Here is a 25,543-nt window from a genome sequence, read left to right as displayed (position 1 = left end):
TACTATTATTCTGACAGTTCTGCCGCTCAGTATAAAAATAAGAAAAACTTCCTGAACCTTTGCCTTCATGAGGAAGACTTCAACATAAAAGCTGAGTGGCACTTTTCAGCCACAAGACATGGGAAAGGGTCTTGTGATTGAGTAGGGAGTTCAGTAAAGAGACTGGCAGATCATGCAAGTTTGCAAAGGCCATACCAAAATCAGATCCAAACCGCATAAGATCTACTTGAGTGGGCAGTAGATAATATCACAAATGCTGATTTTGCATATTCCACTCAAGAAGACTACGCTGCTTCAGAAATATTCTTAAAAAGCTGATTTGAAGAGGCATTGACAATCAAAGGAACACAGCAATTTCACGCTTTCATTCCCGACACTACATCAAAATTAATAGTCAAATACTTCTCAGGTGATATGCATAGTTGGGAGAGGGAAGTAACTACATCACCAGACAAACTGAAGTTACAAGATGTATCAGGCTATGTCACCACTGTATATGGCAGAAACTGGTGGCTTCGGTACATTTTTGAAAAAAACGAAGAACTTGATGAAGTGAAAATAACTTTTCTTCATCCATGTGGACCAGCTAAGTCATTCTCTTATCCTGCACATGCAAATGCCCTGTGGGTGTCAGTTGTAAAATCCATTTACTCCAACAGGGAGAACATATTTTCTTAATTAAAGTGATGTAAACCATACCCAGTCAGTTTTATTAAAATGTAATATGTGAAGTTCCAAGACAATTTATTGGGAAACTGCTTTCAACTCAAAACTTAATTTTTGTCTCAGGTTAGTGTTAATGTATATTTTACAGAAAGTTGTTTCAAAATTATTGTTAGTACCTATTGTGTTAAATTTAGCTATGTACAGATACCTGTTACTCAAAAACAAGCATTAGGTATTTAATTTGTTTAATAGTTCCATTTCAAACATCATGGACCAGAACTATTATGTAAATACTTGTACTTATTCATACTTTATTTCAGTTTGTAGTTAAATGCTCAATTTCTTGTTTTTGTTATATTGGTTAATATACTGTTAGTGAAGTTGTATGAAATTAAAATAAGCAATCAACGTAATTATAAAATATGCTGATTGGTTTTGGTTTAATAAGGTAATGTTTTGATATTTCTAATACTTTTTTTTACTTATCTTCCAGTATATTTTAAAGAACTTCATGTTTGTTAAATGTCAGTTTGGTCAAACTAGGGCCATTAGTGAAAAACAAGAGTCCAGAATAATTTTTTTTTAACAATGAACCCATCATCATTCCACATTAATATTTTGCCATGTGATTTACAATAGTATGAAGTAGTTATGGAAATATTTTGAAAATTTTCAATTATGTACTTTTTGTAAAAAATTAAATCAAAATATTAATTACCATTTTGAAAAAGGTTATTAATTACAAGTTATGTTTTTTTGTCTATCACTGGAAAGAGCATGCAAAATGTTGCAAAATGACACCTTTCCCAGTTCTCTAGCTCAATTAGGGCAACTCCTAGGACAATTTTAAAAAAGTCTGTTCACACATTTTTGGCTGGTTTTTGAAAAGTTTACATAGCCATATTTCAGGACTGGTTTGAGGTAAAAAATTGAAATTTGGTATTTTTCTTAGTCTCAGTGCCCACTATAAGTATACCAACTTTCAGCAAAATCTAAGACGGTGAGGTAAAATAGGTGTGTTGATTTGACTTGAAATGACTCATTGTTCAGATGTTATGCGCAAGACTGATGGTTAAAATTTGGTCCACTGATGTATTGGAGCTTTGTATAAGATAAGTTTTAACAGTTTGGGAAAATCCTGCTGTGTTTGGATTTTAAGTGCCAAAAGCTAATTTTTCTGGAAGGCTTTTAAAGTGCACCATTTCTGTGCTTTAAACTTGTATGAATTGGTTCAAACTTCACATGAAGGTAAATGGATAAACTCAAATGAATTTTTTTATCGATTTTTGAGATAGATTGTTTAAAGTCGAGCTAACTGTAGCACATAAAATTCATTCTTAAGTGAACTGAATCTGCAGAAATGGCTTAAAGTTAATCCATAAATAAAAAAATGTATTCTTATGATAAAGTTGAAGCTTCCAAAAATTTAGCTTCATTTGAATTTAACCTACAAATAACGCATTTTTGGTAAGTTTTTTATGTGTGGCACTTCTGTGTTTCAAACTTGTGTGAATCAGTTCAAATTTTGTAAGAAGGCAGACGAATACATGTAATTAATGATTGTCCTGTTGTTTTGTAAAAGCTTTATCCTTTTCCACAGTATAGCAGTCTTAAGTTTCTCATAAAATGTGTGTAAATCTGGTTTTATGTTAATCATATGGACTGAGTTTTTTTCCCAGCTGTGATTGTTTGTGTTAAGTATTTATATGCAGCTCAAAAATACTCATTCTCTTCCAATATGGCCCAGTTAAGCTAAAAGGTTGCACACTGCAGGCTATACTGGACAGATTCAGCCATACCAGGCAGATAACAATAGAGGAGCCCCAGACTAATGATGTCCAATTCAAGAAACATAGTTTGAAAGACAATAAAGAAACCTGAAATGGAACAGCCATTGCCCGAGTCAATGAAAATCTCTATCAGTTGTCAATATATGGCGATTTAATGTCAGAATTATGATAGAGTAATGGTTGAGAACTAGGATGAGAAATGTTCCTGTCACAAAAGGCACATGTGGCCTGGCTAGGGTTAGGGATGTAAAAAAAGAGAACAGCTAGCTTTTTGACTTATCTGGCAGTTTCTAAGACATTTGAATTAAACCATGTTGACATATTTGTGCTTTTTTATGAGTTAGCTCTACTTCCCCTCACAGTGAGCTGTCTTAGCTGCAAGATGTTGGCACACCTGCATCTTGCAATTTATGGGCCAACGTCCCTGGTCCTGTGCCCAAGATCCAGAAGATTCACCAGCAATAGTAGACAATATATAATATATGCCTGAAGATCATAAATGTAATATCTAAAAAACATTTTTTCAGGGGGGGGGGGTCATGGGGGAATTTTTTGATTTCAGTATATGGAGCAGGTAGAGGGGAGTGGATTTTTTTCCCAGGGGAAAAAAATGTATATAATGTATGGTGAGGGGTGTAAGAATGAATAGACAAACATTTAAGTGCTTCTAGAGAATGAGGTGCACCACAATAGGAAGTATCCAAGAGTGGGGTTGCATCTATAATAGGAAGCATCCCGGAGGGGAGATGCATCTATCCTAAACTTTAGCTACATGTTATTTCATATTGCACAACATGACAAATGCTATGTTGGATAACATGGTGTCATGTGTCGTGTTATACAACATAATATTGTGTATCATGTTACTTTACTTGACACAAAGCAATATGTTATATAACACAGGTACTAACACTAACAAATAAAAAATGTGAATATGGCAAGATGTTTTTATTTAAATGTTTTTGAATCTACGAGATTGTTTTTTCATCTTAACTCTGCCCAGGATACATTCCCCTTTTTGTGCTATTACCTGAGCATTTTTATTCTGGTACATAATATTTTTAAAAAGATAAGCTAGGAATAGAATAGAGTACAATAAAGAACTTGCTGAACAGGAAAGATCAGAGTGAACCCAAAACTTTCAATGGGACCCATAATTCAAGAAGCAGTGGCCACAGTAAAGAAAATGCATTAGAGTAGCTGCAAAATATAAGAGATAAAAAGAGATGACAGATAAATTACTGCAAAATATAAGAGGTAAAAAGATATGACAGATAAATTAATATAAAGGAGAAAAAAGATAATGCAGCTGGGGCAACCTGACTATGTATGGATGCTGCGATTGTTGATGCTGGATCAAAAATACATTAGAACTGACATATTGGAGTAATATTTGGTCCGTTTTAGGAGAAAGAAAAAAAAATTGCGCCTGTTTGTGACCACAGATGAAACTTGGGTGCACTACTATACCCCAGAGACAAAGCAACAGTTAAAGCAGTGGAAACACGCTGATTCTCTGTCACCAAAGCAAGCAAAGACAATTCTTTTGGTGGGAAAGGTCATGGCATCAGTGTTCTGGAATGCAAACAGGATTCTTTGACTGGCGACTCCATGGAGTTGTGTGCACCACAACCAAATAGTGGATTAAATTGAAAGGAAAATCAGCATTGGCCATATTTTGTTGTTTTATTGTCAGCAAAATCGATTTTCAGGCACTTAGTGACCATCCTCAGTGCTGTAATATACAATTAAAATTGGTAGGCACTGGTATCAAGCTATAACCACAAGCTTAGAGCGATCACATAAACTAAGCTCAGTAATAGTGTGTCTGTCAGACCGTCTGTGACTCAATGTGTCATCTTTATGGTGAGTAGCAGTCTATGCTAATATTGCCTATACCTGTGCTCCTAGACATTTCTGCTTCCAGTGACAATTCTGAAATCATGGAATAATGGGTCTTTCTGCATATTTGTGTGTAGTGTGTTACATTTGTTTATGTTGAGGGTTAGTTGCTAATCCCTGCACCAAGTGCCGATCTTCTGTAGGTCTCTTTGCATTTCTGTATAATCTTCAGCTGTTGCGACTTCTCTGTACACAACTTTTCTGTGAAAAGTAATGGTCCTTTAACACTCCATTTGGGTTGCCCGCAGCCACTTTTACATCGGAAAATTTCTCTCCAACAAGAACGACATGAATGTTCTGTTTCCTAGAAACTCTGGAATCCATTCACACATCTAGTTTGATATTTTGCATGCTCTTATTTTGTTCATTATACAGCAGTGTATAACTGTATCAAATGCCATTTCCAACTCTAGGAACACGGCATCAACCCGGGTGCCTGTATCTTCTTTCTGGATCTTGTACACGAACAGAGTGAGCTCGCTTTTATGCGATGATTGTTTCTGAAACTCATGCTAATTCCTGCAGACCAAATTTTGAGGCTGCAGACATGTCATAATACATGAGCGTAAAACATGCTCCAAAATTCTGTAAAAGATCTTTTGTCAGAGATATAGGCCTGTAGTTATGTACATCTGTTTGATGGCACTTCTTGAAAATGGGAATGACACATGCTTTTTTCTGATCACTAGGAACACTTAAAGCTATGGAGAACTGCTGCTGGAATAGTATTAGTAGCTATTTCTCATACACCATGTAGGACTGTATTGATATCCCTCAGGTCCAGTGGCCTGATGTGTAATAATGCAGTTGGAAAGTAATATCTAAGCATTGTATTTGCAGATTAACAGTTTAAGATAAAATCTGGAGTTATCTCATTTTTATTATTTTGACAAAAAGATAAAATCCTGAGTATACTAATCCAAAAAAAAAAAGAGAGGGAGAGAGAGAGAGAGAACTCCTCTTATACCCATTTCAGCATCGATAGTTAAGTTTTTGGCCACCAGGGAGCACCGTTTGTAGCCTGGCTGTTGTGTTTTTGTTAAGCTAGTTGCCACTAGGTATCGTCTTTACTGTGTGCAGCTTTCAGTACATGACACCAAAAGTCGTGATTTCAGCCTGACTTCTGTATTGTTGTTTAGGCAGTGCTTTCAAAACAGGGTGGCTATAGTGATCCCGAGTTTGACATTGAATTTAGCAGCTCAGAAAGTGAAGAAGAATGTGACACTACTTCAGTAGTGACTGAAAGTGATGACAGTTCATGATTTGAGTGACAAGTGCTCGTCAGTGGTACAAGATAAATACATGCATTGTGCAATAGATGGTTAGACTTCACAGCTGCACAGAAACTAGAAAAAATGACTTGAAGTTCCAGGGTACTGTAGTGAGTCCAGTGAATGGATATCCCTGGGATTTTTCTTGATATGTGACCTCCAAAATTTTGTAAATCATTATTTTTTGTCTTAAAAGTTATATTTTTATGTCTATATGTAATATAATTAATTATACAGAGTGCTTCAGAAAAATGTTTGCAAACTGATGTGGTGCATCGGGCATATAAAAAGGATCATAAAATAAGCAGATGTTGTAAATGCCTTTCAGGGCAACTATATGGCATTACAGTTATTTGATCACATGATATAAATGGACACTCACTACAGGAGAAGTTCAAAGTTTTGTCCAGATCCGTTGAGACACACTTGACACTGAGGCTACATTGAATGGCGCATCCACTCAAAGATACTTGGTGTACCTCAAAGACATCCTGCTGTTGCAACAATCCTGCCCACTAGGTCCTCCAGTAATTTAACAGGTGTTTCATACACTAGGCCCTTCAGATACCCCACAGGAAAAAATCGATTGTGGACAGACTGGGCGATCGTGGTGACAATGCGACTGGTCCACCGCGACCGATCTAGGTGCTGGGAAAGGTAGCCTGCAGATGTGCCCTCACTTGTCTGCTGAAATGCCTGGCGGCTGCACATACTGCACTCGAATGCTGCAATGAACAGGTATGGGAACATTATTCAGCACGTCTGGCAGAATCTCTCTCAGGAATATGAGGTACGTGCAACCATAAACTTGGTCCAGGAGAATGTACAGCCCAATTAAACAATCTCCAACAATGCCAGCCCACACTTTAATGGTAAATTTGCACTGTGAGGCATGCATACTTGTAGCATGTGGGTTCACATCTGTCCACATATGCAAGTTATGAAAGTTCATCACACCCTCGAGTGAGAATGCAGCCTAATCGATGAAGAACACTCTCTGTGTGAAGCTTCAATCTGCAGTGGATTCCTGCAGAAACCACCACACAGATCCTATGCACTTATTATTGTCCCCTGGTGGTAGCGCCTGGACGTGTTGGAAATGAAAAGAGTGAAATGGAACTTTCATCGTGTACAGTGTGCAAGGTGGAGGGTTGGTGGATATCAGTGGTGTAAGATACACGTCGAGTCCTTGTTGATGACGTAAGCTGCACCCTTTCAACATTGCCTTCATCCACTGTAGCTATCCATATTGTTCATTGACAACCAGGTACCCACTTGTGCACATGGAATGAGCCAGTTTTGCACAATTGGCAATGGAGGATGGAGAATAATGTATGGTGTGGCACCCTTCTATCAGAATATTTCACACGATACAATAACATGATCAGGTCATGCCATAAATAAAATGCATCTCATCCATATTGAGGTACATGTAGCTAGCCAAGTTACTCATACATTACGTAATGTGTGCAGGCGATAGAAGCCCATTGTAGATGCTTCCATGGTGTGAATGGCAACAGTCTCTCTGCACTCCAGTGTTCGTATAGTAACACTCTCTTGTGACCGTAGTGCCCTCTTGTGGCATTTGTGACTCTCGGTTTCCATGTGATTACTGATCTTTGATCTATGCCTGATGTGCCATTTCAGTTTGTAAATGTTTTTTTGATCCACCCTGTAGGGTATTTTGCATTAATAAAAATAGTAGTACACTATTGGCCATTAAAATTGCTACAAAACGAAGATGAAGTGCTACAGACGCGAAATTTAACCGACAGGAAGAAGAAGCCAGAAAAAACAAATAATTAGCTGTTCAGAGCCATTCACACAAGGTTGGCGCCAGTGGCGACGCCTATAATGTGCTGACAAGAGGAAAGTTTCCAACCGACTTCTCATACACAAACAGCAGTTGACCGGTGTTGCCTGGTGAAACGTTGTTGTGATGCCTCGTGTAAGGAGGAGAAATGCGTACCATCACGTTTCCAACTTTGATAAAGGTGTCGTGATTGCGGTTTATCGTATTGCGACACTGCTGCCCGCATTGGTTGAGATCCAATGACTGTTAGCAGAATATGGAATTGGTGGGTTCAGGAGGGTATTATGGAACACTGTGCTGGATCGCAACGGCCTTGTATCACTAGCAGTCGAGATGACAGGCATCTTATCTGCATGGCTGTAATGGACCGTACAGCCACATCTCGATCCATAGGCAACAGATGGGGACGTTTGCGAGACAACCATCTGCATGAACAGCTCGACAACGTTTGCAGCAGCATGGACTATTAGCTCGGAGACTGTGGCTGCGGTTACCCTTGATGCTGCAGCACAGACAGGAGTGCCTGCAATGGTGTACTCAACGATGACGCTGGGTGCACGAATGGCAAAACGTCATTTCAGATGAATGAAGGTTCTGTTTACAGCATCATGATGGTCGCATCCATGTTTGGCGACGTCACAGTGAATGCATATTGCAGGCATGTATTCGTCATCCCCCGGCGTGATGGTGTGGGGTGCCACTGGTTACATGTCTTGGTCACCTCTTGTTCGCACTGACGGCACTTTGAACATTGGACGTTACATTTCAGATGTGTTACAACCCGTGACTCTACCCTTCATTCGATCCCTGCGAAACCCTACATTTCAGCAGGATAATGCATGACCGCGTGTTGCAGGTCCTGTATGGGCCTTTCTGAATACAGAAAATGTTCAACTGCTGCCCTGGCCAGCACATTCTCCAGATCTCTCACCAAGTGAAAACGACTGGTCAATGGTGGCCGAGCAACTGGCTCGTCACAATACACCAATCACTACTCTTGATGAACTGTGGTATCATGTTGAAGTTGCATGGGCAGCTGTACCTGTACACACCATCCAAGCTCTGTTTGACTCAATGACCAGGCATATCAAGGCCGTCATTACGGCCAGAGGTGGTTTTTCCGGGTACTGTTTTCTCAGGATCTATGCACCCAAACTGTGTGAAAATGTAATAACATGTCAGTTCTAGTATAATATATTTGTCCAACGAATATCTGTGTATCATCTGCATTTCTTCTTGGTGTAGCAATGTTAATGGCCAGTAGTGTAGTTTTAGGAACATAATTTGAAAGAAATTCAGTATATTAAGAGGTCAAAATTGTAACTTGACAACAGAAAATCTAACTCATACATTACATAATTTGTGCAGGCAATGGAAGCACAGGTAGACGCGGGTCGTGCCCTGTCGATTGGTCTCTCCAATTTCAGTGCCGAGCAGATAAAACGCATCTGGCGGTCAGCACGGGTCAGACCAGCGAACTTGCAGGTGGAGCTCCACATCTACCACCAGCAGCGGGAACTGCGTGCCTTTTGCCGGGCTCTGGACATCACCATCGTCTCGTACTTCACTCTCGGTTCTCCTCGCTACTACAGCTACATTGAAAACCTAGGCTTGGATGTTAGTAGGTAAAGCAAATACTCCCAGCCATCAGATTCTATAACTCATTGTTTGTAAGGAAAGTTCTTATTTGAAAAAATAGGGAAGGTGGGCTCTCTCCTGGCTCTTTTACTGATTCTGATGTATGTCAACAATATGTCTACAGCTGGGAATGGTGATAAGTGCCAATTTTTGTGTGTTTTCAGATGACACCAGCATTGTAACAGAAAATCTGTGAACACCCTCACCCTTAACATATTATCAAAAGTTTGTACCTGGTTTGCTGTTAGTTCTGTTTATGCTAACCTTAACAAGATAAATTTTTGGGCAGTTTCAATCACTGAGTCACAAAAATCAGAGGAATAGACAGTGAGAAACATTAACTGGAAGTTAACAATATAGAAAAAGATAGATTGCTACTTATTGCAAAGAAGACACATCAAGTTGCAGACAGGCATGATTAAAAGGCCCACAGATATAGCTTTAGCCACAGCCTTCATCAGTAAAGAGACACACGCATGCATGCATGCATGCACCCCCCTCCCCTACCCAAACACACACACACACACACACACACACACACACACACACACAAGAAAGCATATCTCACACACACAAGACCACCAACTCCAGCATCTGGCGGTCATGTGTGCATAAGGTGTGCTTTCTCGTGTGTGTGTGTGTGTGTGTGTGTGTGTGTGTGTGTGTGTGTGTGTGTCTGTCTGTCTGTCTGTCTGTCTGTCTGTCTGTCTGTCTTTACTGACAAAGGCTGTGGCTGAAAGGTATATATGAGCATCTTTTAATCATGCCTGTCTGCAACTTGACGTTTCTTCTTTACGGTAAGTAACAATCTGTATTTTTCTACACTGTTGATATTCCTATCTGGAGCTTCCGTTGTTTGATTTAACGATTTAAAATTGACAGCACTAAGTTCCTGGATTTTCACTTAGATTCCAAACTAAAGTGGGAACATCACATTTATGGAACTGTGCACAGATTGAGCTCAGCTGCTTTCGCTCGTACTGGAGGTCAATCATCCAATGTTTATGCTCCTTACACCAAGTGAGGCATCGTTTGGCATTTACCAGTGTGATGTGTGGCTTATGAGCAGCCTCTCGACCATGAAATCCAAGTTTTCTCACCTCCTGCCTAACTGTCATAGTACTTGCAGTGGATCCTGATGCAGTTTAGAATTCCTGTGTAATTGTCTGGATAGATGTGTGACACATTATGACCCTTTTAAACTGTCAGCGGTCTCTGTCAGTCAACAGACAAGGTTGGCTTGTACATTTTTGTGCTGTATGTGTCCCTTCACATTTCCACTTCAGTATCACATCAGAAACAGTGGTCCTAGGGATGTTTAGGAGTGTGGAAATCTCACGTACAGACGTATGAGACAAGTGACACCCAATCACCTGACCATGTTCAAGTCAGTGAGTTCTACAGAGTACCCTATTCTGCTCTTTCACGATGCCTAATGACTACTGAGGTTGCTGATATGGTGTATCTGGCAGTAGGTGGCAGCACAATGCACCTAATATGAAAAATGTACATTTTTGGGAGTGTCCAGATACTTTCGATCACATATTGTAATTTCATAGATAGAGTAGACAAAGTAAATGAAGATAAGAAGAGAGCTATGACACTGAAAGAAGAATCTGATTGTTCTGGAACACCTAGATCAAAAACAAATCCCGTGGAGAATGCAACAGTCCCTCAGAATTTCTGACATCCTTGTGAGAGATAGCTATCACAAAACTTTTCCACCTGGTTTTGAGATGTACTCGACAGGCAAAGTACCCTCAGTCTTAGAGAAGAATGTAATAATTGCAGAACTGAAGGAAGCAGGTGCTGACAAGTGTGAATATTACCGAACCATCACTGTTATAAGTTGTGGCTGCAAAACATTGACACAAATTATTTACAGAAGAATGGGAAAAGTAGCAGAAGCCAATCTTGGTGAAGATGAGTTGGGGTTCCAGAGAAATGTCTGAACGTGCAGGCCAGTACTGACTGTACATCTTATTAGAAGACAGTTAAAGAAAGGCAAATCTAGATATGTAGAATTTGGAGATTTATAGAAAAGTTTTTGGCATTTTTAACAGGAATGACATTCCGATCTGACCTGCTGATGATGGCAGTTGTCTATCTGTGAGGGGTGCTCACTTGTATGAATGTGTGCATGTTTTCTTTTCTGAAGATAGCTTTGGAAATGTATAACAATATTTTGTTATGCCTGTCTGTAACTCAGTGTGTCATCTTTACAGTGAGTAGCAATCTATCCTTTCCCTAATGTTGTTAATTGGAATATACCCTTTGAAATTATTAAGGTAGCATCAATAAATTAGTTTAAGGAAATGTCATTTTCAATTTGTACAGACTGTTCTGCAGGTATAAGGATCAAAGGACTTGACAAGGAGGCACTGTTTGAGAAAGAAGTGAGACAGATTTGCAGCTCATCCCCAATGTTACTCAGTCTGTACACTGAGCAGACTTTAAAGGAAACCAAAGAGAAATATGGAAAGGGAACTGAAGGTCGGGGGAAGAAATAAAAACTTTATAAGGTCCATTGATGACATTGTAATTCTTATATAGACATTGAAGGACTTGAAAGAGCAGCTGAGTGAAATGGACAGTGTCTTGACAAAGAGGTTTTAAGATGAACATCAACAAGAGTAAAATAAGGATAATTTAATGTAGCAGAATTAAATCAGGCGATGACAAGGAAATGAGATAAGAAAATCGGACACTAAAAGTTTTGCCATTGTTGTTGTTGTTGTTGTTGTTGTTGTTGTTGTTGTTGTGGTCTTCAGTCCAGAGACCTGATTCGATGCAGCTCTCCATCCTACTGTATCCTGTGCAACCTTTTTCATCTCCGAGTAACTACTTCAAACTACATCCTTCTAAACCTGCTTAGTGTATTTATCTCTTTGACTCTTTCCACAATTTTTACCCTCCATGCTGCTCTCCAATACTAAATGGGTGATCCCTTGATGCCTCAAAACATGTCCTATCAACTGATCCCTTCTTCTAGTCAAGTGGTGCCACAGATTCCTCTTTTTCTCAGTTCTATGCAGTACCTCCTCATTAGTTACGTGATCTACCCATCTAATCTCCAGCATTCTTCTGTAGTACCACATTTCAAAAGCTTCTATTCTCTTCTTGTGTAAATTATTTATCCTCCATGTTTCACTTCCATACTTGGCTACACTCCATACTAATACTTTCAGAAATAACTTCCTGACACTTAAATCTGTACTTGATGTTAAAAAATTTCTCTTCTTCAGAAACGACTTCCTTGCCATAACCAGTCTACCTTTTATATCCTCCCTACTTCGACCATGATCAGTTATTTTGCTCCCCAAATAGCAAAACTCATCTACTATTTTAAGTGTCTCATTTCCTAATCTAATTCCCTCAGCATCACCTGTTTTAATTTCACTACATTCCATTATCCTCGTTTTACTGTTGTTGATGTTCATCTTATATCCTCCTTTCAAGACACTGTCCATTTTGTTCAACTGCACTTCCAAGTCCGCAAACCTCAAAAGTTTTTATTTCTTCTCCATGGATTTTAATTCCTACTCCAAATTTTTCTTTTGTTTCCTTTACTGCTTACTCATTATACAGACTGAATAACATTGGGGATCAGCTACAACCCTGTCTCAATCCCTTCTCAACCACTGCTTACCTTTCATGCCCCTCGACTCTTGTAACTATCATCTGGTTTCTGTACAAATTTAAGCAGCCTTTTGTTCCCTGTATTTTACCCCTGTCACCTTCAGAATTTGAAAGAAAGTATTCCAGTCAACATTGTCAAAAGCTTTCTATAAGTCTCTTTGCTAGAAACATAGGTTTGCCTTTCCTTAATCTATTTTCTAAGATAAGTCATAGGTTCAGTGTTGCCTCCCATGTTCCAACATTTCTACGGAATCCAAACTGGTCTTCCACGAGGTCGACATCTACCAGTTTTTCCATTCATCTGTCTAGAAGTCCTGTTAGTATTTTTTTATTAAACTGATGGTTCAGTAATTTTCACACCTGTCAGCATCTGCTGCTTTTTGGGATTCGAGTTGTTATATTCTTCTTGAAGTCTGAGGTTATTTCGCCTGTCTCAAACATCATGCTCACCAATTGGTAGAGTTTTGTCAGGGCTGGCTCTCCCAAGGCTGTCAGTAGTTCTAAAGGAATGTTGTCTACTCCCGGGGCCTTGTTTTGACTAAGGTCTTTCAGTGCTCTGTCAAATTCTTTACACAGTGTTATATCTTCCATTTTATCTTCATCTACATCCTCTTCAATTTCCATAACATTGCCTTCAAGTACATCACCCTTGTATAGACCCTCTATATACTCCTTCCGCCTTTCTGCTTTCCCTTTTTTGCTTAGGACTGGTTTTCCAACTGAGTTCTTGATATTCATACAGGTGGTTCTCTTTTCTCCTAAGGTCTCTTTAATTTTCCTGTATGCAGTATCTATTATGCCCCTACATCCTTGCATTTGTCCTCCTTGCCATCCTTGCTTAGCCAGTTTGCACTTTTGAGACCTTTTACTCCTTTTCACCTCTTTCATTTACTGCATTTTTCTGTTTTCTCTGTTCATCAATTAAATTCAATGTCTCTTCTGTTACCTAAGGAATTTTTGATTTATTAGCTTTATTGCTTATTGTACAACATTTTAAGTACTGTCCCCTTCAAAATAGACCCCTCTACCGACAATACACCATTCCCATCATTTTTTCCAATTTTTAGAATGCCTCCTGGAACATATTTTGTGGGATGGCACACAGATTTCTTGTCACATTGTTGTATATCTCCTCTATGGTTTGGGAACAAGTTTAGGAAACAGGTAAAAGTCTGCTGGGACTAGGTCTGAACAATACAGTGGATGGGGCACAACAGGAATGTGGTGTTTTGCTAGATAGCTGCACACAAGGAGTGACGTGTGGGCTGGCGCATTGTCATGATGCAACATTGAACTCTGGTTTTCTCACAGTTCAGGCCTCTTAGTGCGCACAGCATCCTTCATGTGCACTAGGATTCCCTGGTAGACTTCCTTGTTTACTGTCTGACCACGTGTCACAAATTCATGGTGGATAACACTTTCCTGGTCAAAAAACACAATCAACATCTCACTCGTGCTTTTTCTGGACGAGGTGACCCTTTGCCCACCCACATCACATCACATGTTATGATGTTCTTAAGAAAGTTTTCGTTGTCATTAACAGTGGCAACCAGTTCCTCGCACATTTCAACATGGGTCTGTTTCTGATCTTCAGTCAACAAATGCGATATGAATTTTTGCACTGACACGATGCATGTCAAGTTTGATAGCATGATCCTATGCTGATGCCCACTTCCTCAGCAACTTCCTGGACAGTTAAATGACAATTTCTGTGAATCACAGCACGAACACTATCCATATGGCCATCTCCTGTTGATGTGGAAGGATGTCCAGACTTGGAATCGTCACAGACAGGCATTCTGCTCTGTTGAAAACATTTAAATCACTTGTAGCACTGTGTGCGACTCATGACTCATACTGTCCTCCCTGTCTGCTTGACTAAGTATTTGGAATGTCTCTGGGAAAGTTTTGCCAAGTTTGTAACAGAATTTCACACACGCACATTGTCCTTCAAGCTCCTTCATTGCACTGTTTTGATGAGCGGGCTGTACATGTGCTTACTTTAGCGGCTGTGGTTCGCTTGATAATTGTCTGAGCGATATGAGGCAAATGGCAGTTTGTTGTCTAAACCTACTACTAAGTACGCTTAGTAGCCACAGCACTCTCTCTGCTGGTTGGTGCGCTATTTCAAAAGTTGGGTTTCTTTTTGAACACACCTCATACCACACACCAGAGAAGGGGAAAAGACTGGTGGGTACATTGGCAGAGAGTGGTGACAGGACGTGAATTGGGAGGAGGTAGAGGAGGCAGAAACTGTCAGGGGCAGTGTGTGGGACACTTTAAGTTGAGGCAGGAATGAATTCGCGAGTGGAGAATGTGTTTTAAGGATAACTCCCATCTGCACTGTTGAGAAAAGCTGATGGTGTAGGAGAGGGTTGAGATGGCCCAGGGTGTGAAACAGTCATTTAAATCGAGCATGTTATTTTCGGCTGCATGTTGTGCCACAGGATAGTTCACTTTGCTCTCTGCCAGTCTTGTGGTGGTCAGCTAGCTGGTGTTGACAACAACATAAAAAACTGTGCAATGATTGCAGCAGAGTTGGTATACAACATGGCTGCTTTCACGGATGGTCTGGCTTCTGATGGCATAGGATAAGCCTGTAGCAGGACTGGAACAGGAAGTGTTGGGTGAGTGAATTGGGCCAGTCTTGCACCTGGATCTAGGGATATGATCTTTGGGGCAAGGGGTTGGAATTGGGTGAGGCATATGGATGGACTAGGATGTTGTGGAGGTCAGATGGGCGATGAAATACCAGTTTAGGAGGGTTGGGAAGGATCTTGGGTAGAATGTTCCTCATTTCAGGGCATGATCATAGATAATCAAAGCCCTGATAATAACATTGTTGATATTCCAACCTGGAAACTTTCAAGAGAGCAGTGATGCCGAATTGCCAAAAACACAACAAAAAGACTGTCACAAACGTCACCACACACACACAAATGCAACTCATACACACATGACTGCAGTCTTTGGCACCTGCAGCCACACTGTGAGCAGCAGCACCAGTCCTTGATGGGAGTGGTGGCTGGGTGGGTGTAAGGAGGAGGCTCTGGCACGGAGGGGGAGGGGTAGTAGGGTAGGGGCGGGAGACAGTGAAGTGCTGCTGGGGAGCATGCAGGGACAAGGTTGACAGAGGATAGGGTAGCTATGTGTAGTTGGGACGTTGGACAGAGGGCAGGGGAGAGGTGAACAGGGGGGGTGGGGGGGGGGGGGGGAGGTAGCAGAAGAGGAGAGAAGTAAAAAGACTGGGAGTGATGGTGTAATAAGTGCTGTGTAGTGCTGGAATGGGAACAGGGAAGATGCTGGATGGGTAGAACAATGACTAACGAAGGTTGATGCCAGGAGGATTATGGGAACATAGGATATATTGCTGGGAAAGTTTCCACCAGTGCAATTCAGAAAAGCTGGTGTTGGTGGAGACAATCCATATGGCACAGGCTGTGAAGCAGTTACTGAAATTAAGAACATCTTGTTGGGTGGCGTGCTCAGCAACAGGGTGGTCCAGCTGTTTCTTGGCCACAGTTTGTCAATGGCTACTCCAGTGGACAGACCTGGTTGGTTGTCATGCCCACATAGAATGCAGCACAGTGATTGGTGATCAGCTTGTAGATCATATGACTGGATTCACAGGCAGCACTGCCTTTGATGGGATGGGACTTGGCAGAAAATCCTAAGAAATTTTGGTCTTATGTCAAAGCGGTAGGTGGATCAAAACAAAATGTTCAGACACTCTGTGACCAAAATAGCACTGAAACAGAGGATGACAGACTAAAGGCTGAAATACAAAATGTCTTTTTCCAAAGCTGTTTCACAGAGGAAGACTGCACTGTAGTTCCTTCTCTAGATTGCCGCACAGATGACAAAATGGTAGATATTGAAATAGATGACAGAGGGATAGAGAAACAATTAAAATCGCTCAAAAGAGGAAAGGCTGCTGGAGTTGATGGGATACCAGTTCGATTTTACACAGAGTACGAGAAGGAACTTGCCCCTACTTGCAGCGGTGTACAGTAGGTCTCTAGAAGAGCGTAGCATTCCAAAGGATTGGGAAAGGGTACAGGGCATCCCCATTTTCAAGAAGGGACGTCAAACAGATGTGCAGAACTATAGACCTATATCTCTAACGTAGATCAGGTGTAGAATTTTGGAACACGTATACTGTTTGAGTATAATGACTTTTCTGGAAACCAGAAATCTACTCTGTAGGAATCAGCATGGGTTTCGAAAAAGAAGATCGTGTGAAACCCAGCTCACGCTATTCGTCCACGAGACTCAGAGGGCCATAGACTCGGGTTCCCAGGTAGATGCCGTATTTCTTGACTTCCGCAAGACGTTCGATACAGTTCCCCACAGTCATTTAATGAACAAAGTAAGAGCATATGGACTATCAGACCAATTGTGCGATTGGATTGAAGAGTTCCTAGATAACAGAATGCATATGTCATTCTCAGTGGAGAAAAGTCTTCCGAAATAAGAGTGATTTCAGGTGTGCCACAGGGAAGTGTCGTAGGACTGTTGCTAACAATGGAAAATTGTACTGAAATGCAGGAGGATCTGCAGCGAATTGACTTATGGTGCAGGGAATGGCAATTGAATCTCAATGTAGACAAGTGTAATGTGCTGCGAATACATAGAAAGAAAGATCCCATATCATTTAGCTACAATATAGTAGGTGCGCAAATGGAAGCAGTTAATTCCGTAAATTATATGGGATTATGCATTAGGAGTGATTTAAAATGGAATGATCATATAAAGTTGATCGTCGGTAAAGCAGATGCCAGTCTGAGATTCATTGGAAGAATCCTAAGGAAATGGAATCCGAAAACAAAGGAAGTAGGTTACAGTACGCTTGTTCGCCCACTGCTTGAATACTGCTCAGCAGTGTGGGATCCGTACCAGATAGGGTTGATAGAAGAGATGGAGAAGATCCAACAGAGAGCAACGCCCTTCATTACAGGATCATTTATCAATTGCGAAAGCGTTACGGAGATGATAGATAAACTCCAGTGGAAGACTCTGCAGGAGAGACGCTCAGTAGCTCGGTACGGGGTTTTGTTGAAGTTTCAAGAACATACCTTCACCGAGAACTCAGGCAGTATATTGCTCCCTCCTATGTATATCTCGCGAAGAGACCATGAGGATAAAATCAGAGAGATTAGAGCCCACACAGAGGCATACCGACAGACCTTTCCACGAACAATACGAGACTGGAATAGAAGGGAGAACCGATAGAGGTACTCAAGGTACCCTCCGCCATACACCATCAGGTGGCTTGCGGAGTATGGATGTAGATGTAGATGTAGATGTAGATAGGTGATGCCTGTGACCAGATTGGAGTAGGTGGTGCTGGGAGAACATATTGGACAGGTCTTGCATCTACCTGTATTACATGGATATAAGCTATGAGGTGAGGGAATGGTAGCAGGGATTGTGTAGAGATGGACAAGAATGTTGCGTAGGTTTGGAGGGTGGTGGAGTACCACAGTGGGAGAGATGGGAAGAATAGTGAATAAGACATTCCTAATTTCAGGACGTGATGACAGGTAGTCAAAACCTTTGCGGAGAATGTAATTCAATTGCTCCAGTCCTGGGTGGTACTGAGTTACAAGGGAATGCTGCTCTGTGGCCGGACGGTGACACTTTGAGAGGTGGTGGGAGACTGGAAAGATAACGCACAGGTGGTTTGTTTTTGTACAAGGTTGGGAGGATAATTATGGTCCTTGAAGGCTTCAGTGAGACCCTCGATGTATTTCGAGAGGAACCATTCGTCACTGCATATGAGATGACGATGGGTGGCTAGGCTGTATGGAAGGGACTTCTTGGTATGGAATGGTTGGCAGCTGTCAAAGTGGAGGTATTGCTGATGGTTAGTGATCTGATATGGACAGAGGTACTTATGTAGCCAACATCTAGGAAGGTGGCTTGTTGGGTTGAATAGGACCAGGTGAAGCAAATGGGGGAGAACCTAGTAAGGTTCTGGAGGAATGTGGAGAGGGTGTCCTCATCCTTGATCCAGATCGCAAAGATGTTATCAGTGAATCTGAACCAGATAAAGGGCTTAGGATTCTGGGTATTTAGGAAGGTTTCCTCTAGATGGTCCATGAGTAGGTTGGCATAAGACGGTGTCATGCAGATGCCTATAGCCTTGCCTCGTATTTATTTGTAGGTAATGCCTCCAAAGGAGAAGTAATTGAGGGTGAGGATTAGTTGGTCATGGGTGCTAGGAAGGAGGTTGTAAGTTTGGAATCCTTCAGGCGTTGGGAAAGGTAATGTTCAATAGCGGTAAGGCCATAGGCCTTTGTTTAAATGGAGTGGCATCAATAGTGACAACAGGACACCATATGGTACAGGGACAGGAACTTTGGTGAGTCAGTGGAGGAAATGGTTGGTATCTTTTATATAGGAGGGTACATCCCAGGTAAGAGCTTGGAGGTGTTGGGCTATGAGAGCAGAGATTCTTGGGGGTGCAGTAACCAGCCACAGTGGGGCATCCTGGGTGGTTGGGTTTATGGACTTTAGGAAGTATGTACAAGATAGGAGTGCAGGGAGTGGTAGGAATGAGCAGACAGATGGACTCTGTGGAGTGGTTCTGGGAAGGGCCTAAGAATTTGAGGAGTGACTGGAGATCCTGCTGGATTTCTGGAATGGGGTACTGTGGGAAGTTTGATAGGTGATAGTTGGTGGAGTTCTTCTGCTAGATAATCTTTGCAGTTCAAAACAACAGTGATGGAGCCTTTGTTCACAGGTCAGATTATATGTTGGAATCAGCTTTTAGATGGTGGACTGTGGTTCTTTCTGTGGTTGTAAAGGTAGTTTGCATGTTGAGGAATTTGGGGAATGATGGTGAGGCAAGGTTCAAGGTCAAAAAATTCTAGAAAGTTAACAGGGGGTGATTTGGGAGCAGTGGTGGCGGTTCACGGTTGGATGGAGGAGTGAACTGAGTCAGGGTTCAGCATCGGTTGAGTCTGCTCGGTAGGGTTGGCGGCAAAAAGGTGTTTCCACTGTAGAGACCGGGAGAAGGAGAGAAAGTCTTTAACAAGTCCTGCATGATTGAATTTGGGAGTGGGGCAAAAGGCGAGGCCTTTAGGAATATTTCTGTGGGGCTAATGCTTCTGGAGGAAAGGTTCATGACTGTGTTTTAGGTCTGTTTGTGTTCTGGTTAGGTCTGTTTGTGTTCTGGCTTCTGGGTGGTGGTGGGAGAGAGTTTTGGAGGGTGGGGTAAATGTAGTAGATCTGTGAGGTAGGGTTTGTCAGCCATGAGGGGACGTGGGGGAGGTTTGGAGTTTGTAAAGGTGGTGGACAGTGATACTCTAATGCAAGAGTGGAAAGTGAGCAGAGTGGAGAGTTTTTTGAGGTGGCGTTGTGCATGTTGCTCTAGTTTCAATGTATGTTATGGGTTCCAGGAATTTTGGGATTGCACAGCAAGAGAATTTTGTGGATGGAGAGAAGATACTTCAAGGATATTTGGGCTTGGTTGATATGGTTTTGCAGGACTATGTCTGCAAGGGCTAAGGATTGGTGGAATCTGAACATATGGAGGTCATTGAGGAAGAAGGAGCGGCAGCTGGATATGGGGAATTTGATGGTAAGGTTATTTGGAGGGATTCCATGAGCCAAGCAACAATGCAAGAATAGTATGTGGGATTGGGTTCTGACTAGGGATAAGGAGACCTTTCCGTATTGACACAGATGGAAGGAGCAAGGCTCCGTGGTGATGGAAAAAATATGAAAAATTATGTAAATAATGTAGAGTTGCATCCAAAAAAATGTGCAATTCCAGCACGACCCTCATTCCATCATCACAACCCAGTCTTTTTACTTCTTTCCTTTTCAGCTACCCCCTGTTACCCCCCCCCCCCCCCCCTGCTACGTCTAACTTCCCGACTGCACATAGCTGCCCAGCAGCACTTTACCCACGGTTACCCACTGTCCTTAAACCCCTACACTACTATCCCTCCCCACCCCAGCCTTCTCCTTACCCCCACCCAGTTGCCATTCCCATGAAACACTGATGCTGCCTCTCATAATGTGGCTTCAGTTGCCAGAGACTGCAGATGTGTGCATGCGAGTTGCATTTGCGTGACTGTGTGTGTGTGTGTGTTTGGTGATTGTCTTGCTGGCTGAAAGCTTATTTGTGACCTTTTTTTTTTGTTGTGCCTATCAGCAACCAGCATCTCTGCAGTATGGTGAGTGGCAGCTTTGGCAGCTTTCCTTTTCACAATATCGTTACATTCCATTCTGGTTTTTCCATTGTTTTATTTTCAAAAGAGAAATTTGATAACATTAAATAATAATTTAGATATTAAGACGTATTTGCTTAGGTATGTGTCAGAAGTGTGCCTTTTATGGTAATGAATCATGCTTGATAAACAGTTAAGACAAGGAGAGAATACAAGCATTTTAAACGTGGTGCTACTGAAGAATGCTGAAGAACTGGATTGGTAGATGAAGACGACAACAATTAAATTAGGGAGGAAAGAAATTTATGGTATAACCTAATTCTAAAAAAAGGGACTCATTGACAGAACACATAGAACCGTCAAGGAATCATTTATTAAGCAAAGGTACAACTCTTGCCTGTTTTAACTGCTCTGGAAATGTCCCTGATGTGAAGGATTCATTTATTATATTTGTTAAGGCGTCTTGTATAATCCCTATGCATTGTTTCAGCACACACATTGGTACTTCATCTAAGCCTACTGACTTTTTATATTTTAGTTTTTGAACAGTTTTATTGGCTTCATTATCTGTGGTTGGAAGTAACATCATTGTATTTAGTGCAACATTATTTACAGGTGTTACATTTGTTTTGGGGAATTTTTGCTTCTCTGCAATACTTGAAAAATGCTCATTTACATAGTTTGCTAAGTGTTGTGGATCATTTCTTACTTATCCCCCTCCCTTAGCAGTATGTTATTCTGCATATGTTTGCCTCTCCCCATTTCCTTTTTATAATACCCCAGACTGCTTTGCTGACAATATAATAGTCATTAGATGACTTTTTTGCAGTAATCAGCACCTTCCTATAGATCTTTCTGTATCTATGATAGAAATTTAAGAATTCTGGATCATTGTGAATCTTTTTCTTGGAGCTGAGGTGTTAAAGTGTTTGGGAGGACTTCATAATAACTGCTGTTATCCATCTGTTTTTGTGAGATGTTGATACAGACATACTTACTTTTAGAAATGCATTTTCAAAGTTCAAGCTAAACAATGTGGAGAATTTAGAGAATTTCATATTCACATTGGTTTCCTTATACACTTCATCCCAGCTTTGTTTTTCTAGCTCTTTTGAAAAATCTTTTAATTTGATTTCTGATAGATGTCGTTTGTAGGCTTGTAGTTTAGGGAATGATTTGATGACTGATTTTACTGTTGTTATTTGACAGAGATGGTCTGGTAATCCAAGATCTTTTACCTCTACATCACATTTTTCCCTTCCATATTTGTGCCCACATGGTCAATTACTGATGCAGTTGTTGTAGTAACCCTTGTTGCACTATTAACCAAGAGGGACATGCCAAAATGTTGTAGGATCTTACATGCAACTGCCATCATTCTTCCTGTTTCAGAATACCAAAACAACATCACCTGAGTGATGCTGTTGTCTTGCGCATTGCCCAGAAACATGGGAAGTCAACTGCACAGGTACTGCTTCGGTTTGTCATGCAGCAGGGAGTGGCCGTCATACCGAAGAGTACTAATCCTGAGCACATTCAGCAAAATTTTGATGTGAGTATGCAAAAATTTTTCTTTCACTATATGTCAGTGTTCCTCTTGAAAATTAACACCATAAAACTTTTTGGAGGGATCAAGGTCATTTTTATTATTGGTACAGCAATGTCATATACTAGCTCTGCTACCTGCACAGCACAGCTTTTTATGTTCATATGATTACTGACCAGCTGTCAACCGGGACAAATGGCCACTGCCAAACTGCTGCCCAGAAAAAAGTTTTCTACCTTTTGTGTGTGCCTACAGACATCACTTATGCTCTTCTATGAGTGGTCTGCTTTAATCCAAAATTCATCGCCATCAGGATTTCCTTCCAGTGAACTAGGAAGGAACTTTGTGAATGATATGCCTCCATTGCCTGATAGTTTTTTTTTTTTTTTTTTTCATCCCATGTTACTCCTCTTGAGGGCTTCATTATTTTGGTCTGTCCATCTCTTCCTAGGTACCTCCCAATCACTCTTTTTCCTTGGTACCTCAATCTCCAAATACTGATGTCGGGTTAGAGTCAGGTGCATTTGCTTCACGTGACTTGACCATTTCAGACTTGCAGCATTCATTCTCTCCTCCAGTGCCAAGTTCACCTCAGGTCTCTCCTTACATATGCATTTGTGATTTTCTCTCTCTCTCTCTCTCTCTCTCTCTCTCTCTCTCTCTCTCTCTCTCTCTCTCTCCCCCTCCCTCCCTCCCTCCCTCTCTTCCTGGTGTTTAGTAGAGCTGACTTGAGGTACTTCATTTCATATGCCTGCATCTAACTCTCTTCTTTCTTATTTACAACATAGGTCTCCAGACTGTACATCGCGATTAGCAGGAGATACATTTTGTAGATGGTCTGTGTAGCTCTTGAAGGGACTCCTTTGTTCCAGATTAGGTTTCTTACTTGGTGGAAGAAGCTGGTTCCTTTAGTTCCTCTATTTAAAGCTTCTAGTTTGGCACTTCCATCACTTGATATGACACTACCCAGATAACTGAAACTTTTCACACATTCAGCCTTCTCACTTCCTTGTATATCTCACAGGTGTGGGCGTCCTGCTCATCTTCATTGCCACTGTCTTGCTCTTACTCACAGTTGACTTGAATTATTTAAATTTTTCATGCCAGTAATCTAGCCTCCACTGAACCCCTATTGCTGTCTTTCCCCAAATGGTGAAGTCACCAGCAAAAGCAAGAGCATTGAGATCTTCATTTTCTTCTTCCTTGATTTCTTTTATGATAGTGTCCATAAGTGTAATGAAGAATAGCATGGAAAGTGAACTGCCTTGCTGAACACCTCTCTGTGAAATCGTTTTGATCTTCCACCTCCTACTTGTACACTGATTTCACAACCTTCATGTAGTACCTGAGCTTTTATAATCAATGAACCAGGGACATTATCTTTTCTGAGCCATTCCCATGTTTTACTCTTTGGTACATTGTCATTTTTTCCCAAATACAGGAACACTGTTATCAGATTCTATCCTTTTCACCATTACTTCTCCATTAAAATTATTCAAAGTATATTCGTATAAATTACATTTGGTGTTTTGCTTTTGTTTTCAAATGAGTTTTGTTGTTTGTACATATGGATCTGTTACACGTAGTTCACCAATTGAGAAACATTGTTCTTCTAAATTTTCTCTGCAACAGTGGAATGTCTGTCCTTGTGCTGTATGAGAGTAATATTGTATGATGGTCTTATCGTAAACTGGAGCCTTTTAAAACTGAATGGAAAGTTAGTTGAAGTGGGTGGAATTTGTGTTATGAGTGCTGACATGTCCTTACCTTTCCAGTTCTCTGTTGTTGCTTAGAAGCTTTTTTGTGATGCTGTACCAGGAACATGGAAGAAATTTACAAATTCTGTTGGGAAGATTATGCTCTCATCTGAGTTCGCCATTGTATCGATGTATTAAATATGCTTCTTCTGTATTTGCTGATTTGTTTGTTGAACCCTAGATCACATAAGAACCAGACTGCCCTATGACTCTCTTTGGCAGGCAACCCTTCTTGGGGAACAGCTGCCAGACATTGGCAGTGCCACAGCGTTACTTGTGCTACACTGATTAAGTGGCACTATGGTCGGTAAAAGGCTGTGGCCTTGCACTCTGTCATGCATGAACCAAATGTATGCACTCGATCTTAGTGATAATGAGCTGGAACTTTATGTAAGACCCATTTTTCACAGTATATACACAATAAGAATGTTAAAAAATGAAAGCACAATTATAGGCAAGTTCTGAAAGGATTCTAAGCTTCAGACTGATGCAACAGTTCGAATTTAATTGCTTTTAGACTTTCAGTGCATCCCCTCCCCCAACCCCCCACCCCCACCCTCCACCCCTCTCCCACACACACAAATAATATCTTTGATAGATTTAGAGAAAGAGAGTTATCATTTACTGTTGTACTATGCAGACCACTGTGAATTGCATGGCAGAGAGTAGTTACCTTTGTGTCAGTTATTATGGCTTTTCCCTCACTTCACATATTGTAGGGTGCAGGAAGAATGATTGCTTAAATGCATCTGTGGGCTTTCGGACTGTGCAGGAGCAATATGTAGGGGCTTGTAGATTATTCCTAAACAATCACCACTTAAAGCTGGTTCTAAAAACATTGTAAGTAGGCTTTCTTGGGATAGTTTGAGTCTGTCTTTGAGTATCTGCACTTCAGTTCTTTCAGCATCTCCATGACACTCTCCTATGGGTCAAACAAGTAATCATTAGTGCTGTCCTTCTTTGTAATTGTGTAGTATGCTTGGGCAACATATTTTTGTTTCCTGTTTGATTTTCCCAAGGCAGTGGCTGAAATGCAATGCGAGAGTAAAAAAAAAATCAGCTGTTCCCTATTGAGAAATATGCATCTCTAGTGATATTTTATAAATCTCTAGTAGCATACTAACTTTTTTGTGTTGGGTTCATATTATTAGGGATGTCTACAATTGGATGATGCACTGGTGACACAAAAGTTGTACCCATTTCACCAAAAATATTTTTGACCAACTTAGCAAGAAATTTGCGACAAAAACTTCTGTAGGTATGGCCAGTGTAATATCTTTCGACAAGATGTCGACAGTGTGGCATCTGGAATACTAAAAATATCTAGATTTAGTACAATAA

General features: G+C 40.9%; 1 protein-coding gene across 1 annotated transcript in view; it reads left to right on the top strand.

The window, feature by feature from the left end:
• The window catches only part of LOC126292108 (1,5-anhydro-D-fructose reductase-like), a 76,346-nt gene that overhangs the window by 37,909 nt on the left and 12,894 nt on the right, over positions 1-25,543 (top strand). The window contains exons 4-5 of the mRNA XM_049985935.1: positions 8,811-9,067; positions 22,292-22,451. Of these exons, the coding sequence (XP_049841892.1) occupies positions 8,811-9,067; positions 22,292-22,451 (417 nt within the window). The remainder of the gene's footprint in view (positions 1-8,810; positions 9,068-22,291; positions 22,452-25,543) is intronic.

Source organism: Schistocerca gregaria, chromosome 9, assembly GCF_023897955.1.
Source record: "Schistocerca gregaria isolate iqSchGreg1 chromosome 9, iqSchGreg1.2, whole genome shotgun sequence".
Classification (NCBI taxonomy): Eukaryota; Metazoa; Arthropoda; class Insecta; order Orthoptera; family Acrididae; genus Schistocerca; species Schistocerca gregaria.
The sequence above is the reverse complement of the archived record's forward strand: the minus strand, read 5'-3'. Positions and strand labels throughout refer to the sequence as shown.